The sequence below is a fragment of the Mauremys reevesii genome, linkage group 2, assembly GCF_016161935.1.
Source record: "Mauremys reevesii isolate NIE-2019 linkage group 2, ASM1616193v1, whole genome shotgun sequence".
NCBI classification, from domain to species: domain Eukaryota; kingdom Metazoa; phylum Chordata; order Testudines; family Geoemydidae; genus Mauremys; species Mauremys reevesii.
In genome coordinates this window covers 16509733-16528266 of record NC_052624.1, presented here as the reverse complement: position 1 = coordinate 16528266, position 18534 = coordinate 16509733, and the positions used below count along the sequence as shown (strand labels likewise).

Genomic DNA, 18534 nt, shown 5'->3' with positions numbered 1-18534 from the left:
AATTTTCTGTATGACCAGCTTCAGACACCTGTGACCTGATTTGCCTAAATTGCAACTTCACAGCTTCAAATATATAGGGCTATAAAAATGCTAAGTACTCTGAAAAAATCAGGTTATTTAGATGTATCAAAATGGGCACCCAAAACTGGTGTATACTGTTGTCAATTTTAGCCTCAATTTCTCTCTGCCTCACTTCCCCATCTATAAAATAGGGATAATGCCCCTTCACCTTACAGAGAGGTTATGAAAGTATTAATACATTTTTCTTCACAACTGACAGTACAGAGAATGCACTATAGACACGCCCATTAGGAAATTAATAGTTTAGTATTCAGTGCACAGTTTGGATGGTGTACTTTCAGTACAGCATAGGGTCCACACATTAATAGGAGGATAAAAAGAAGTAATGAATAATATCTATTCATTTAGCACCATCCATCCTGTGCACTGAATGAGGCTGGAGTCCTGTGGAAAAAAATAGTATATGATCTTTTGATTAAATACATGCTGCATTTAATTACATGTAATCATAATGCATTCTGTCACCCTTAATTCTGGTACTTGTTAACTTTTCAGTGCTTGACTTTGCAACAGTGGCATTCTTTTCACATGGTGGTTTTTTTTTTTTGGTATGTAATATACACTGTACTTCATAATATTGTGAGTTTTTAAAGATATCAAAGCACCAAAAGCCTGACATAGGCAGGCATTGGTCTTGTTTGTTTGTTTTTAAATAAGCTAAGGGAAGGAAATGTTTTCTCAGGTTTCAAGTTTACCTTTTAAATTACATTAGAGTTTGCTGGTGCTTCAAAATGTTTCATGTAGTAAGTTATAGTGGTAAAAGAAAATTACAATTACAGTGCAATTAAAATCTAAGCTAGAGCAATTTGAATTTTAATTTCCTGTTTTTTGTTGTTTAATTTTTTTATTAAATCTTCAAGTTTAAAATAACCAATCTCTGGTTGTCCTGCTCATTATCAGCTTTGAATCATCTCCCTATATCTGGCATTGTTAATACAAAATTTAAAAGATTAGAAAATAATGGGTACTGCTGGACATGCCAATAACATAGTACCTTTTTAAAGCAGTCATATAATGGAACATTGCTTACTCTCCTTTGTCAACATGTTGGTGTGTTTAATTTTTCTTAATTATCTACAATACTTAGATATCCTGATAGTGATGTGTGCTCATAAGCATTACTAGGTTTTTATCAGATCACAGAGCAACCGATGATGTTTGTCAAAACAACGGTAGCACGTCTCATTAACCACCATTTACACTTAAGTTTCTTTGAGGTCTTATTAATGCCAGGACCATAAGGTATTATTCTCTTTATCCCTCTAATATGAGTCCATCACAACAATTTTCAATAGCCGAACCATTTGTAAGATAACAGTTTATACAGCCGTACTATTCTGTATAGATTAAATTGTGCCAGGTCAATAAAATAGAACAGGTGGGTCATCTACCTGGTACAGTACACTATTATAAATGAAAATCATTCATTGCATTCTGTTATTTCTCAGCTAACATTTTAAAAGCTAAAAGAAATACACAGATCCATGCAAAGTATAAAGTCTGTCATTTTATCCAAAATAAGTTTTGGAATGGTAAAATTCATATTTTACTGAATTCTGATTGCATATAAGTTTCCATTCTAAGTCATAATTTTGACCTCGTCTCTAAAATCCACAGTATTTCTTCATAATGCAATTGTTTCATACATGTTCATTTTAATTAAGAGTACTAAAGGCTATGAAATAATTATAAAACGTGGCATTATATATCCTTTGATTTGCTATTGGTAGCAGCTGGATCAGAACCCATGTCATAATCTTCTCTTCAGTTATTTTTTTTTTCTGTGTTTTTGGATGAATATTTTTCCAAAGCACCTCAGTAGTGGAAATCTGTTAACATAGTGGATGCAATTTTTTCATAAAGGCACTTTTTGAAATCAAGAATATTTTTAACAGTGAGGACAGAGTCAACAATCCTTCTATTGCCCTAGCTTTTAGGGCCTGATCCTCAACTTCCCATGAAGCCAATGAGCATTGGTGGATCTCAGCCGCTCTAAGGATCAGGTACTTTGTTTTGATAATGTATGGACAAAACCAAGCCTTTGTTCTATAATTTTAGCTTATGCTACTTTTATCAGATTTACTTTTATCTGGTTAACACCAGGGCTGACATGTCTGCCAACAAGTTTCTTTTTTTACAGCATATATTGAAAATTAAGTTAGCCTGCAAACACCCTGAACTGAGATACATACATGTGGTAACCTCTGCTTTGCATATAGAGTGACCAGACAGCAAGTGTGAAAAATCGGGACAGGGGGTGGGGGGTAATAGGTGCCTATATAAGAGAGAGCCCCAAATATTGGGACTATCCCTATAAAATCGGGACATCTGGTCACCCTATTTGCATATATTCCAATCCTGATCAATCAGTGGACCTTTTTATAATGTGGAATAGGTACCCAATAAACTCTTGTGGTGGCAGTTCTATAATTTCTGTTTAATCAGTTTCTCTTGATACTTATTTCTGAACAATAAACCAGTTGCATTTCCTGTTTTTCTAGGAAGACATTTAAGTCTTGAGCTCAGTACTCTTCCCTTAGGTTAATTGTAGTATTCAAGGGCTAGCAGGTCTATGGTGTAACAACAACAAAGATGACAACCAAGGGGAGTATGGGGAGAATAGAGGTAGAATTTAAAAATGCTGATTCTGCTAATTTGGGGAGGTGGTTTCCCCACAGTGAGTGAAAGAGAGAAGCTGCCTCTGGCATGGATTTCTAGTTTCTTTTTTTTAAGTATAAAGAAATGAGTCATGTTACAGTGGCAGATTGGAGCTAATGAACCTAATGAGTTAAGTAAGTTTCAAATTGAATGAACTGTGAACAAAACCTGAACTTTCTAACTAGTTTATAGCACTGTGCAAGGACTTTCCTTCAGTCCAGCAGACTGTAAAACTTCTGGTTCCTAATAATTTCATGCTTTCTTTGACAGCTTGCCATTTTTAATCCCTGCAGCAGCGTTGAATGTTCTGAGAGGAGCCCCATATGCCATCACCTTTAGCTGTGTCCTGACTTGAATATGGGCGGTCTGACCTAGCGGTCAAAGCAGGGGTCGGGACTCAGGCCAGGTCAGATACCAGGAACTCAGAGTCCAAGACAAACCAGAGGGCAAACCAAAAGTCCGAGTGTCAGGATGCAGGCAGGGGTCAGGTTACCAGGAGATGAACTTGGCAGCAGAACCTTGGCTCGGTAAAAAGAGTGAGACCAAGTTGGCATACCAGGAAGTCACGCCTGGGTAGTGGGAGCAGGAAGCAAAAGGCATACAGTCCAGAGCACGGTGGATCCGGTTGCATGGATGACTTCCTGTTCCTGTGCTAGGTTTAAATAGGAGCTGTGTACCAATCAGGATCTTCAGCATTCTGCCAATCAGCTCCCAGGATTGAGGTTCTTTGTCTGAGATCAGCTCCTATTCTGACAACAGTTAGCAGGTTCCTGGTGGCAGGTTGGAACCAGCTAGCTCCAAATAGCCCTGTGGACCAGAGTTCAAGACACACAGTTCCTGAGAATCTGATGTAATTTCATCTACCCATTGTTGGTCATCTTGAAAACTCTGTACCTTCCTTTAGTCTCTTATTATCTTTGAATGTACAGTGTGGTGATGGAAAAAGACATTATACTATCTTGATAATTTGATTTTTTTCTAATGTCCTGATGAAATATTTTTGCAGTAAAAAACCAAAGTAACATTGGTTCTGGGAGCTTTTATGTATCACAGCATTGAAAACATCTAATTCATTGTTTTTGAACACTTCCCTCAGAAAAGTCAGTCAGTTACAATAACTACATACTTGTTCTTGGCCATAACTTGTTGTCCAATTTCAGAGAAGTGTTGGCTTCTGTTGCTGGAAAAGTAAGTTTTCTAGTCAGCAACTATGGCAAAAACTCCCTGTGAGGATTTATTACTTCTGACTGCTTTATCTCTTCATCTTATCAATTCAATAAATGTTGATATTCTTCATTTTTATATGGTTCAGATGATATATGCCACCTTGTTTATAAAGTGTGTGTTTGTGTAGCTGCCAAATGCTTTTCATTGCTAACATAGTTTTAGCAGATGGGTTTGAAGGGTTCAATTAAATGTAATTAGGGCTTCCATCTCTCCCCCCCCCCCCCCCAGTTTCTTTATATGATACTGTAAATCAGCATGTTTCGGCATTTTTCAGTACTTCTCAGAGTTATTTAGATCTTGCTCTTCTCTTATCATCCTATTTTCCATTCTTTTGTGAAAACTGATGAGGAATCCACTAACTGACATCTCAGGAATCAGCATAAAATTTGGAGAAGGATGCACTCTAAATCTACTTTTATCATTCATTATATACCTTTTTGTATGGCTATTTTAAAGCAGAAACTTGAGGCCTGAAATGTCACTAACACTGGTATTTATTACAACTCAATAATTCAACGTTTTGAGTAACATTTTGAATCTTTTCATCTCATTAATTTATTTCTCACGCACACACACACACACACATTCCTCCATCACCCCACCACCAGCCTGACATGAGAGATATCTATGGACATCTTCTAAAGGGTTAATCTGGCTGGAAATTTTTAACGTTCTAAGGATTAATCCTACCAAACCTCTCTTGCCTGCATTCTTAATCTGTACAGTTTGAATGTTGGATATGAAATTATGCCACTGGTTGTGTGGTAGTTATAAGACAAGCATGCAGCTGCAGTTTGCAAAGCTTCAGATTGTAGACTGCATGGTTTCAGAACCTCACATTCAGTCCCATTTACCCACAATACAGCATCGTAGATCATATATTCAGTGAATGTATGGTCTCTAAAAGTGACTTTGTCACAGTGTTTTCAACCTTATAATAGTCAGGGGCGGCTCTACAAAGTAGGCTGCCCCAAGCAGCGCGGAGCGCTGCGCCGCCCTTCCCCAGTCCCGCGGCGGGTCCCCTCTTCCCGCGGCTCCGGCATCCTGGGAGGGCGGCATTTGCTCGGTGGAGCTCCGCCGGCATGCCTGCGGCAGGTCCACGGAGCCCGGACGAGCGGACCTGCCGCAGGCATGACTGCGGGAGCTCAACCGGAGCCGCGGGAAGACGGGACCCGCCGCAGGCATGACTGCGGCAGGTCCGCTCGTCCCGGGCTCCGGTGGACCTGCCGCAGGCATGGCGGCGGGAGCTCCACCGGAGCCAAATGCCGCCCTCCCCAGGATGCCGCCCCAAGCGGGCGCTTGGCCCGCTGGTGCCTAGAGCCGCCCCTGATAATAGTTATAGTCTTACTATTCAGAGACATTAGTAACATACATAGATAGAGATTGGAAGTCTAGTAAATATTAACTCATCTGCGCATGCTCACAATATCGCCTATCACCTTAATGTACTGATGTAGGTATCCACTATGCATTCTACCCTACACGACTCTTAACCTCTTGTATGCCATGTGTTCCCATATCTGGAGCTATATATTTCAATAATTTTTAGAGCAGAGCTGTAAAGCAATGACAGTACAAATGCATCTTTGATAGCCAGCCTTGTGGCACCCAGAACTCAGCTCTGTAAACTTTTTGCAAGGAACCCCTATTATTCATATAAATTTTGAGTGCAGAACACTATCACTGGACCTCTGTCTTCAGTAGGGGTTGTAAAATCTTTCTTCTCTGTACATTATGTTGGAAATCTCTCTCTCTCTCTCTCTCTCTCTCTCTGGTTTTTTTTAAGCCTTGCTGCACAAAATACTTGGCAATAGCTACCCCCAATCAACTGGCTTCTTTTGTAGACCTGACAGTTTCTCTTTTATATTGCAAATGAAATAGCCATTTCCCCCCATCACTATACCTTCAGTTGGCTGTGCAGATGGATGTTTCTCTGAGGATGTGGATTGGTCTGACTTTAAGAATGTCTGTGTAGCAATTAACTTAGACATGTATCCTTACAAACTCTTTGCCTTAAAATCAGTTGTCAGTTGCCAGGAGTTTGTAAGAGCATTATTTATGTCTTGGGTCTGACTTGTGAAATGTTGGAGAATTAAGGTAATGTATGTTTTCTATGTTCTAAAGAATTAAGCACATATAGTATTGGAGTACTTGTTCCTTTGTGTAATTGATGCTCTTGTACTCTAATATGCCAGTATTCCTAAAGTGTATATTTTTATAATGAAAGATTAGCTCACCTGGTACTTTATATGCTTTGTTATAAACCACAGGCCTATTTTTCATCAGTTTATTCCAAATTTTCTATAGTGCCGTATGTTACCCAAAAAATTATTATTGCCTTGGAGAAAAAGTACAGAAGCTTGTTGCAGTGCTTCGGGGACTGTAATGAGATCCAAGAAGTTAAAGGACTGATGAACTGAATCAGAAAGGTGTGGGTGAGATAGATGGAGGGAAAAATTCCATCCTTGAATAAAGAGGTTGTGTCACAGGGCGGCTGGCCTCTGTGAATGAAGTAGATCCATCTCCCCGTACCAGAACAGGTGCTCCCATTTGGCCAGTTAAGAGGATGGGTCAGCATCAGGGTACTATAGAAGATCAGGGAGAGACCTGAAAGGGTGGGGTCCCAACGAGTCAGAGAAGACTGGTTTAGTCAGGAAAAGCAGGTGAGAGCTGTCAGAAACCAAGGGACTGGAGGAGTCCCAGAAGGAAGCAGAATGTGGTTCCTGGGAGAAGACTGAAGGGAAGAGAGCAGCAAAAGAGGGGTTTGCTGGCTGGTGTCCCCCAGCCAGAGAGCCAGGGCTGAAGACAAGATGAGCTTACCCGCTGATATCTCCAGGGCCATAGAGCTGGACCCAGAACTGAGAGAGATCCAGGGGGCTTGAGGCCTGCTCCCATGGCAAGGATGATCCCAGCAGAGAAGCTGTGGGGGTTTCCGCTGGGAAGAGTGGGACTGCACTTCAGTTGGAAGGGCTGGGGTGGTTGTCCTGGCAACGAGACATGAGAGGACTATGCTGGGGAGCCAGGTTGGTGCTGGAGAGCTGGGTGTGCTGAGGGCGCCAGGGCTGCATTTGATGTGTTGTCTGCACTACGGTATTGGGACTTGTGTGCATGAGGGGCTTTCTTAGGTAACAACTTAGCCCCACAAGACTACTGGCACTGAGAAAAGCTGTTTGGACTGTTTCAGGGGACTCTGAAAGGGAAACCAAGGCAGGTGCACCTGTCATGCAGAACGAACTCCAGGTGGAGTGGCCCTATGTCATATTGTTTGTTAGTTCCTCATGAGGAATTCTCTTTTCATGTATACAAATGTGATCATTAATGATAACAGTACTGATTCCGTGTAAAGTATGTCTGTTGCCTGAACTCGTGTATCACAGAATCACAGTAATTAGAGATGGGAAAGAGATATTAGGTCATCTAATCCATCACTCTGCCAGACAGAGTTGCTCCATACTGGGTATAATGTGTTGATCTTTTAAGTAGAACAGGAGTAAGCAACCTATGGCACGTGTGCCGAAGGTGGCACGCAAGCTGATTTTCAGTGGCACTCACACTGCCCGGGTCCTGGCCACTGGTCTGGGGGGCTCTGCATTTTAATTTAATTTTAAATGAAGCTTCTTAAACATTTTAAAAACCTTATTTACTTTACATACAACAATAGTTTAGCTATATATTATAGACTTATAGAAAGAGACCTCCTAAAAACGTTAAAATGTATTACTGGCACGCGAAACCATAAATTAGAGTGAATAAATGAAGACTCGGCACACCGCTTCTGAAAAGTTGCCAACCCCTGAAGTAGAACATGATACTTCCTGTTTATGTTCACGTATTTTCATATTCTAATGTACCCTGTTATTTCACAATGTCAGAATTATACCATTTCTAGTAACAGCCCGTACCAACATGCGTAGCCTCTGCATGCACTATTCTGGATTACTTTACATGCCTCTTTACAAAAGGAATAGCTAAAATTAGACAATAGATAAAAAGTAAAGGAAATACATTCCACCATCAACAAGTTTGAAGTTACCAGAGCAGATTTATTCATGTGTAGCAAACGGTCCTTGCAGCTAATGACAGTCTGTTTATATGGATAGCAGTAAATAATAAGGATAGATTTTGTTTGTATGTTGGTGTTTGCCATTTTAGGGGATTGCCACATAATGCACCTCAGAAGGTTAAGCAGGTTATAGCTAAGAGTTGGGACTTTCCACAGTTCTCAGCATTGCCCTAGCTCTGCTTCCAGTGAAGTCAGTGGGAGCTCTACTATTCTCTATCAGAGTTAAGCAACTCTGTGTACTCTTGAAAATCCAGCTCAAAAAATCTTTAGCCAGAATGACCAGGAGGGAGCACCAAATTCCAAGCAGTCAGCCATCTTTGCAAAGTGAAAATCTATAGAGTAGATACATGGTTGTAACATTGCTTCTGTGACTAAGACCTTTGGCACTGGCTGGGACTGACATGAGAATGGATTTTCTGATTTGTGCAACAAAGGGATTTCTTCTGTGAACTGTAGTTTTTGTATTCAGTTTCATCATAAAAAGAACTGCATGTCTGTTTTTCAGCGATGTGCATATTGTAAGCACCTTGGAGCCACTATCAAATGCTGTGAAGAGAAATGTACCCAGATGTACCATTACCCCTGTGCTGCTGGAGCAGGCACCTTTCAGGATTTCAGTAACTTCTCCCTCCTTTGTCCAGACCATATTGACCAGGCTCCTGAAAGATGTAAGTAAGCTACATTCAAATAAGAAAGTGAACTGTATATGGTTATTATATCACAGGTTCACACTCTGGTCGTATAGGACTCCACCGTGTAAGATGCTGAGCATCCTGGCCCAATCCAGAAAAGCATTTAAGTATGTGTTTGTATTTAAGCATGTGAATAACCCCCTTGAAGCCAATAAGACTATTGGGCCATGGTGGTCAGCACCCTGCATACTAAGTATGGGCTCTATCCTGCATCAGGGACATTATAACCTTTTCTTAAAATACTTCTGTAAATTAGAAAAAATATAAAGATAGGTATATTTTAAAAAGCCATTAACCACAAATTTGTTCTAAAAAATAAAAAGGGAGGTTTCACTAAAATAAATGTTAAATGGAAATGCAGACAGAAGTAGAATTGTTGCAGCCAGCCTGGGTTTAGAGTTGCTGTTCATATACTGAACTGACCAACACCAGTGTGGATATTTCTCAATAATAGCAGACTGTGCAAATTCCTGCACTCTGATATGCTACAGCCCCAAGAACTCGCTGTCCATGGCCCATTTCAGACATCGCTACTTAAGGTTCTCACCTTAACTCATTTCAGACAGGCTACTGGAGTGCATGGATCACTTGTCTGCTCCAGTATGGCAAATCCTGAATTCCTGTTTCCCTTCCACTGCTCCTCCTGCTTTTAAGGAAGGTTTAGCCCAGCCTCCAAAGTGTAATTTGCAGCAAAGAATCCTGTGGCACCTTATAGACTAACAGACGTTTTGCAGCATGAGCTTTCGTGGGTGAATACCCACTTCTTCGGATGCAAGGAGTGGAAATTTCCAGGAGCAGGTTTATATATGCAAGCAAGAAGCAAGCTAGAGATAATGAGGTTAGTTCAATCAGGGAGGATGAGGCCCTGTTCTAGCAGCTGAGTGAAAACCAAGGGAGGAGAAACTGGTTTTGTAGTTGGCAAGCCATTCATAGTCTTTGTTTAATCCTGAGCTGATGGTGTCAAATTTGCAGATGAACTGAAGCTCAGCAGTTTCTCTTTGAAGTCTGGTCCTGAAGTTTTTTTGCTGCAGGATGGCCACCTTAAGATCTGCTATTGTGTGGCCAGGGAGGTTCAACCTGCAGCAAAAAAACTTCAGGACCAGCTCAGGATTAAACAAAGACTGTGAATAGCTTGCCAACTACAGAACCAGTTTCTCCTCCCTTGGTTTTCACTCAACTGCTAGAACAGGGCCTCATCCTCCCTGATTGAACTAACCTCGTTATCTCTAGCTTGCTTTTTGCTTGCATATATAAACCTGCCCCTGGAAATTTCCACTCCTTGCATCCGAAGAAGTGGGTATTCACCCATGAAAGCTCATGCTGCAAAACGTCTGTTAGTCTATAAGGTGCCACAGGATTCTTTGCTGCTTCTACAGAACCAGACTAACACGGCTACCCCTCTGAAAGTGTAATTTGTTTACCAAATTGTTCATACATTTGTAAAACTTTCTTCTTCATCCACTATGATTCAGTCATGTGTTATAGCTGGAATGGGCAGAGGGGAAAAGGAGTGTGCAGGAATTCCTCCTCTGCCCTCCAGCCCACATGGCTGCTCAGTCAGTAGTACAAGCTTGTCAATAGTACAAGTACATATAAAAAGTGCTGCTGCTCAGATGTGTCCAGAAGATGTTTTCAAATGGCCTTTTCTTTCCACTGAGCTGTTTTCATGTCGATAAGTGACAGCACATCTCTTGCATCCTGATCCTGCTTATTTTTCTGCTTAAGGGCAGAGTAGAATTTGAGGGAAGGAAGGTTGGAGCGAGCAGAGTCCCACATATATACACCCCCTTCCTATTCAGCTATTAAATAACAATTGAAAGAGGGAAGCAGGCAAAACATTACACATAAGCAAGTCTAATTTAAATAAACAGATTACCCACTGAAGAGTGGGGAGCTAAATCATCTTCAGGAGCAGTGGGCATGTGAAACAGTATCAGCTAGTAAGAGGTGTTGTGAACCTCTGTACATTTTCAGAAGTAACTACTCCGACTATTATTATTCACTTGTCACTGTCACCTTGAATTAGGCTAATGCTCTGAAATCTTGGGGTGTGAATATGTATTTTGATGAGTTGATGAAATAATGAAAAAGCTGCTTTGCATTAGCTGTCATGGAAAATGGCTTTTTCACATACTGTCTGTTACAAGCTGACCCAATCCGCTCTGAATGGTCACCAGTCTGTTGCATGTGGACCCAGTAGCTAGCTCCTACATGCTTCAAAGCCAACTGGGTCTGGGTAGAGCCTAGTCACCGTTTCTAGCTTTGGGACCATACGGCTCTTGTCTGATGCCCTTCCTGGGGACATAGAGTGCTGCCACCCTAACCCCAAAATCAGTCTGTGTCCTCCCAGGCCCCCACCCCACCCCCCACTTGCTTATACACACTTTTCCCCCAGAGCTACATCTAGGCTGTGAGCATACTGGGCTTCTAGTTTAATCCCTTCAGGGTCAACATGGCAGGAAAGCAAGGGGCAGAAGGAAAGGTGCTTAGCAAAGGAACTTCTTAACTGCAGTGACTTTACTCTTGAAGCACTCAAGAGTAACAGATCTTTGAAAACAACAGAAGTCCTGTGATGCACCTTCTGTGAGTCTGAGGTTTGTAGCATTCAAGCTGGCCAAAGTGCCTCTTGCTCTCCTGCTTCTGCAAGTCCTTAAATGTGCTGATGGTCTGCCTCTTGCACAGAGCAGAATGCTGCTCTTGAATAGGGCCTCCATCTTTAAGGTGTTCTTAAATTGAAAGTCTACAGACCCACCAGTTTATTTATATATATAAAATATATATATAAATAAACATAAACATATTCATCTCTATCTCTAGCTCTATTAATTCCAGTAGAGGGATTGGCCAGTAGTTGAGAGACAATAAAATCTGGTGTCCCCAGACTGCAATCTTGAAGGCTCTTAGTGTTAGTTCTTTAACTAAGGGTCAAACACCTTTCCCAGGAAGGGCAGCTGTCTGGAATGCAGTACAATAGATTGGCTTTGGGCATGTCCAAACCTGTGCAGTCACCACATCCAACTTTTCCACACCTAGAACAAGATAAAATTCATAATTTGACTCAGACATACTGCATTCTGTCACACTGTCCATCCAGCTTGTATGTCTTCTTTCCTTCAAAAGACTCCTACTAGCCCAGCTCAACACCGTGGCGCTCTTGACCTCGTAATCGCCAACTTTCCTTCCATAGCTCCTAATCCTCTTTCATAGCCGCTTCCTCAAACTCAATGTTTTCTCTGTGATCTTACTATAAGCATCATATTTCCATTAAACTTAAGATCACTCTTGGAAAGTTTATCCCTGTGTAGTACCTTGCTTTAAATTGCTTTGTCAAATATCTTGCCTATCGATTAGACTTCCACCTAGAATCTCTTTTTCCTCCTAAATTTCTACCTGTTGATACCTACACTAAAATTTTCCATTATCTGAAAGAAAAAAAAATCTTGATTTTTGAAGCAAACTGTTCTGGCCAAAATAAGACCTAACCTGAAACTTTGTCAAATTTTAAAGATCTGGCAAAATTCAGCTCTCTCACACAGTCACATAAGCACACAGCGTCTCTCATTTTTGCACTCTTCTTCACTTTGTGCTGGTCACGAGGTCAAGCTGAAGTGATGAAATACAGAAAGAAAAAAGGTGTTCTCATATTTTTCCCTCACACTGAAGCAGAATCTCTAGCCAATATGAGTTTTTAAGTGCTTATCCAAACCTTTTGAGGTTCACATATTGCTAATCTTGATCCTCTTAATTAGAATTTATCTTTAGAGTCATAAGATGTTGCCAATATGCTGATAATTTGCAGACTCTAAGACCGTTCAGTTGGTGCCTCGAGAAACAGTGATCTGGCCTCCAAGTCCACTGCACCATTTGGAAATTTCAAGTGACTGTACATATATGCCTTTTACTCTAAGTAAAATGTGGTTTTAGCAGCCATTGCTGAAGTTGTGGGAAATCCATGCACTGATTACAACCATCTCAATGCACAGCTCAGTCTTATCTCATCAGTCTTAACAATATCTAACTTTATCTGCATTTTCATCCATTTTCTCACACCCATGTTCTGTCTTGTCTCCTTTCTAGATAACTGCAATTTCTTTGCACTGTGTACAAACAGTAACCCTGCTTTTAATCAATGTTCAAACTTGTCTACACTACCTTAGTATCTGTTCACATTATTGGTGCATTTTATCAAAGACAAAAATTAAAAATCTACCCTCTAGTTTTGGCTGCTCTCTCAGCCTCACTCCATCCATTCTCTCTGACATGGTCACTTCCTGTATTGGTCAGCTAGAATCCTCCTTTGTCTGCCTTTCTCTTAGCTATATTGCTTACGCCCTATCTGATGCAATCCCTTTGCCAGCCCTGAATTACAGTCTCAGTGGTTTCAAATACTACCAAAAATATATATATACTTTCTTGCATTTGTTGCCCACCTTCAGCCTTCCCTTCTCTCATGTCTAATTTGTTTTTCTAGTCATGTAGTATCTTCTTTATATTATATTTTTTGAAAAATTCTGCATTTGTAACTGTCTGAAACATTTTGTGAAGATGGTATAATAGCTACTATACAAAAATAAATTGAGTTGGTAAATTGAATATTTATCTGTTATATTTAGAGTGACTTATGGAAAGTAAAGAATAGGGTTTTTTTTGCTTCCTCACATTCAATATGATCAAATTAAATGTTATCATGTGCATTGAATGAGTATTCACATTTTGAACAGAGTCAACTATTACACATGGAAATCAGCTGTTCCATAATGTGGAGTCACAGACCTAATAACGTAGAGACTTGAAGCAATGGAACCTGTGTACATGTTTTAATTTGTAATCTAAACAAAATGAGAAGGGGAACAGCTGCTATATGTATATGAATAAATAGATAAAATATGTTTAGAACATTATTATTATTGCAAAGTCAAGGACTCAGGTTAGGAAGTGCCTGAATTAAGGTTGCTCATGCAAGGTTCCTCTCACCCTCTATCTCTTCCCCCTTGATGGTTCCTCACACTCTGAATTCAAATCAGGTAGTTTCCTCCTCTTTGCTGCTTGTGCCCAGCAGAGGAAGCACTGAGGGCACAAGAGGGATAGTCTCCCTGCGCTCAGTTTTGGCACTTAGCACCACAGTGTCCCCAGCCGCTGGGAGGGGCAATTGCTCACCCCCGGCATCCCTGGGATGAAGTATGTTAATGCACTCTGTGAGATGCTGTGTATATAGTCTGGTCAGCATGTCGGAGCTGTGAGGGGATGACGCATGATCAGTACGTATAGAATCTTCAGAGAATTTAGCTGCCAAACTCCAATGCACCTCTGCTGAGCATATACAAATTTGGGTGAATTATTACAGGGATGGCAAAAGGTACATTCCTGATACCACAGCAACCATCCCCTGCTAAATTTCAAGTCTCTGCTTCAAAATATGGAGGTGCTAGTGATTTTCAATGAAAAGGTTGTATGAATTTTTTTTAACATGGGTCAAAACATTTTCCCCTAACCTCATTCTCAGAAGCATCTGAATCTCCTACAGCTGAAATTTTCCATAAAAATTAAACCTGAGGTAAACATCTGGCATAGAAAATTTCAGCCCAAATGTTTTAAGTTTGGAAAAGTTATAAGCAACTGAAAAAACAGGGTCTTACAATGAAAAATGTCAGGCAAACATCATTATCTGTGCCATTTATAATTATATATCTATATATACTTAAAACATGTATTTTTTAATGACACAGGCAAGGAAATTATTTCTAAATTATTCTGTGTAAAATTAGTAAAATGGCAACAAACATCATTATATAGCTACAGTTTTTGTGATAACTAATATTTGGTAGGGCCAGTTTACTTAAGGAATGCATTAATATAGATTTATTATGTCTGTAATTACACCCACAGTTGGCATATGTCCTGGTGAGAGATGAGTTTTGTGTATGTACATATACTATCTTTATGTATATTGTGTATAACTGTTATATAGACTCGCAACAAATGAAGTTGGTATTTCTTGTTTTCTTAGTGAAGGTGATAAAAGTTCATTATTAGTCTTTTGCAATTTTTAAAACAGTTAGGGCTTGATTCAGAAAAGCATTTGAGCTCCTGACTTCAGTGGGATTTACACATGTGCAAATGTGTAAGCACCATTCCTGAGCATGGAAGCTCCTGAATCAGAGCCTTAGTAAGTAAGCATGTAGCAATACATTTTATTCAGTAGTATTTTAAATTAATAATTGTAAACAAATAACACAAGCTATATCAGGAAAATTACCCACAAAATCGTTAAGTTGTACTAACCAAATGTAAGCTACTGTCTAAGACTAAATGACTAAAAAAGCACGTAAAAGAAATGTACTTGTGGCAGCTAAAAATATTGTGCAGCTTTCATAAAATAGCAAAAGGTAGGACAAAATGTAACAGTGAAACCGCTCAGAATCTGATCATGCAATCTGTACTGACAGGAATAGGCCTTAAGTCTCAGGGGGAGAGGAGAGTAAATCTGTTTATTTTAATAAGATTTCATTTTTAAAGATTTGAAATGTATGTAATTTTGGTGTGAAAAGAGTAGCTACAGATCTCCAAAAAAAAAAAAAAAAAAGGAACAAAAAGCCCAACAACAACAACACCCCAGAGCATATATTCATCAGGAAAACGAAATCAATTTGAATGGATTAAAAACTTTAAAATATTACATGGTTTTCTCTATTTTATTGAATTGTATATCATTCTTAAAAAGAAATTGTAAATATTTTTAAAATATTTACCTCTTTATTTCTAAATGTATGGGAAAGTTTGGCTTTAGAAAGAAAATGAAGGAAATGTTATTTTTTTACTGAATAATTGGAAAACTTTTAAATTATAGCAAAGGAAGAAGCAAATTGTGCAGTGTGTGACTGCCCTGGAGACCTCTTAGATCAACTTTTTTGTACTACCTGTGGGCAGCATTACCATGGGATGTGCCTGGATATACAAGTTACACCTTTAAAACGAGCAGGTTGGCAGTGTCCTGACTGCAAAGTGTGCCAGAACTGCAAGTAAGTAAGAATGGGGTATGGTTTTACATACGCTGAGATTTTAAGAACAAAATGTTACTAATAAAACTGTTTATCTTAAACTGTTTGTTCTAAAAAATAAAGATTGCATACCAAAGTACATCTGCTTAGCACATAGTGCTAACTTAAATAACTGATCAAATCACAAAGCTTCTGAATCTTCCTCAGAAAAGAGCTGAGATGGAACTCCTATATATTAGGTACCTTACCACTGGCTGGAAGTGTTCTTTGTGCAAGACTGATCCTTCTACTTCAGAATACTTTGTAGAGGGAGTGAACTGATAAGTCATTGCTAAAACAGATTGGTGGCTTACCTAAGTAACTTGAAGGTGATGACAAGTCAAGAGCAATCACTGATAAGATAGACAGGCATTTGAAACGATGAAATAAATTTTACAAGGGTTCACTCAGGACTTGGAATATACCTGTACAATTATTCTCAGAAGACCTATCTAATATGCATTGTCTATATATATATTTAAAAGTGTCCATTGGGAAAGAAAAAGAATATTGTTCAGTTTTATGGACATCATCAAGGACAATCTGAGAGTGAAGAACCACTTAATTGCTGCCTGATATGCCTGATACGTAGGGTAAAATGCACCTCCTTTAGTGCTGCACCATTTACCAAGAACACCAAGTTCAAAAAAAGTTATGTTCCCTCCCCACACACAGACTATAGTAGCTATCAGCAGTCAAAGATTAGTATTGGAGCACATTCTAAAAAGTACACCCACAAGAAGACTTTTCATTGTGTTATGGGAAGACTTGTTAAAAAAAAATCCTCTCCACAATGGCAAATGGAATAGGTAGTAAAATGTGATTATATACATAGTACATTGTTTTGGTGAGGTCACGGTGGCAGAATTATGCAGGTGTCATAGGACAGGGTCTTATCTATTTTGCTATTCAGAGCAGCATTTATTCCTTCCTCTCAAAATATCATGTCTCTTAGCTAACGAAGTAGCATCTAATACGCAGTATGACATTTTGCTGATGAGTTCTGAGTGTGAGCCTGGAGTTTAACTATGCTTATTCATCAAAACCAAACCTTGGTGGTACACTCAGTTGCTACATTTATTTATTAGAACTTAAAAATACACAAAAAATATTTGATATTTAAAAATTCTGCACAGATCCTGAGCTTGTTCCTTTTTCAATGGGCAATTTTTATATACCGGTGTACGTGTGTACACACACACACACACACACACACACACACACACACACACACACACACACACACACACACACACACACACACACACACACACACACACACACACACACACACACACACACACACACACAGAGTCAATTGTCACTGAAGGCAGTGGAGCTATAATGATTACACCAGCAGAAGATCTGCCCTACTGTGTAGTCTGTAAGATAATTGAATTTGGAATCTTCTCCCTTAACAATTATTTTTACTCATTTGCATGCATATAGGTTTGTCGTCATAGGCTTATTGGCAGGCTGAGTTGTGGGTAACTTTCTTTTTTGAAAAAATATCACTGAATCATTTATTTTGAGAAGAAGGAAAAATTACATAGGCTTTCCAGACACACACACAAGGCGGAATGTTTCAAATTTTGAGCTGATTCACCTGGATGGAATTCTATCTAAAGATGTTAATTCTAGCCAGATGTTCCTTGAACTTTCAAACATAGGTGTCAAAAGCTAGGTCTTAAATCCACGGATAGACGCCTAAATAAAAATGGCTGATTTCTAGAAGTCATGGGAGTTGCAAGTGTTCAGCAGTTTTGAAAACAAGACAACTTTTAGTTTCTTTAATATGGATTTAAGAGCCTGTCTTACATATTTCTTAGGCATTCTGGGGAAGACAACAAGATGTTGGTGTGTGATACATGTGACAAAGGGTACCATACTTTTTGTCTGCAACCAGTTATGGACTCTGTACCAACAAATGGCTGGAAATGCAAAGTAAGTTGAATATGTTTTTAAAAATATTCATTGCCTATGTGAGGCCAAACTTTGATATCGTTACTCATGCTGAATATTACCTTGCTTCATATTTATTGCTATTGAAACCAGAGTGATTATTTGTGGAGTAAAGTTGTTGTTTGAAGTGAGTAATTCCGAATTCAGCCTCTGGCTAGTGAAAATAGTATTTTTTTATTTTTTTTTAAATCAAGATAGATGTGCATATGGGTGTAACATAAACACAATAGTCTAGCTTTCTTAATCCCAGAGAATTTCATACATGTGATAGTGAATGGTGTAAACTATTTTTTAGATGTTTTCTACTGAACATAAATATGGAGGCTAGCTAAAAATATGCTGTTTGTTTTGCTCAAAGCTCCATTTCACAGAGACTTCTCACATAATCTTTTTTTATTTAATTCTTTACCCTAGTATTGCATGATTTATTATTTTTATTCATCTTTTGAGTTGAGAATTTGTTGCCTCTGAGCCAGATGCCTTTACTACTGGAAAGGATTTCTGCCAGCCAGTCAGCTTGCTGGATGCCTAAAGCTTATTTACTTGTTATTTTTAAAAAATTAATAAAATGGCAGCCAGACAAGAACCAGCATACTCATAAAAATATATTGTACCTTTAAAAATAAACTTCTGTAGATAAGATGTTCCCAATTTATGTAAAACCTGCATAAGAAATCATTATTCTAATCATATTTAGTTTTTTATATAGCACTTTTTGTTTGTGCAGCATTTTGAACACAAGTTTACTGGTCATAATATACATGTAGGACAAATACTGTAAGTACTGTATGTACAGTAAAATCTGTGTTATCCA

The 18534-nt window shown here is 39.1% G+C and overlaps 1 protein-coding gene across 14 annotated transcripts in view; it reads left to right on the top strand.

Annotated features, from left to right (window-relative positions):
* The window catches only part of KMT2C (lysine methyltransferase 2C), a 346573-nt gene that overhangs the window by 181582 nt on the left and 146457 nt on the right, over positions 1-18534 (top strand). For all 14 annotated transcript variants that reach the window (XM_039527507.1, XM_039527506.1, XM_039527503.1 and 11 more), the window contains 3 exons: positions 8535-8697; positions 15569-15740; positions 17588-17702. In XM_039527507.1, the coding sequence (XP_039383441.1) occupies positions 8535-8697; positions 15569-15740; positions 17588-17702 (450 nt within the window). The remainder of the gene's footprint in view (positions 1-8534; positions 8698-15568; positions 15741-17587; positions 17703-18534) is intronic.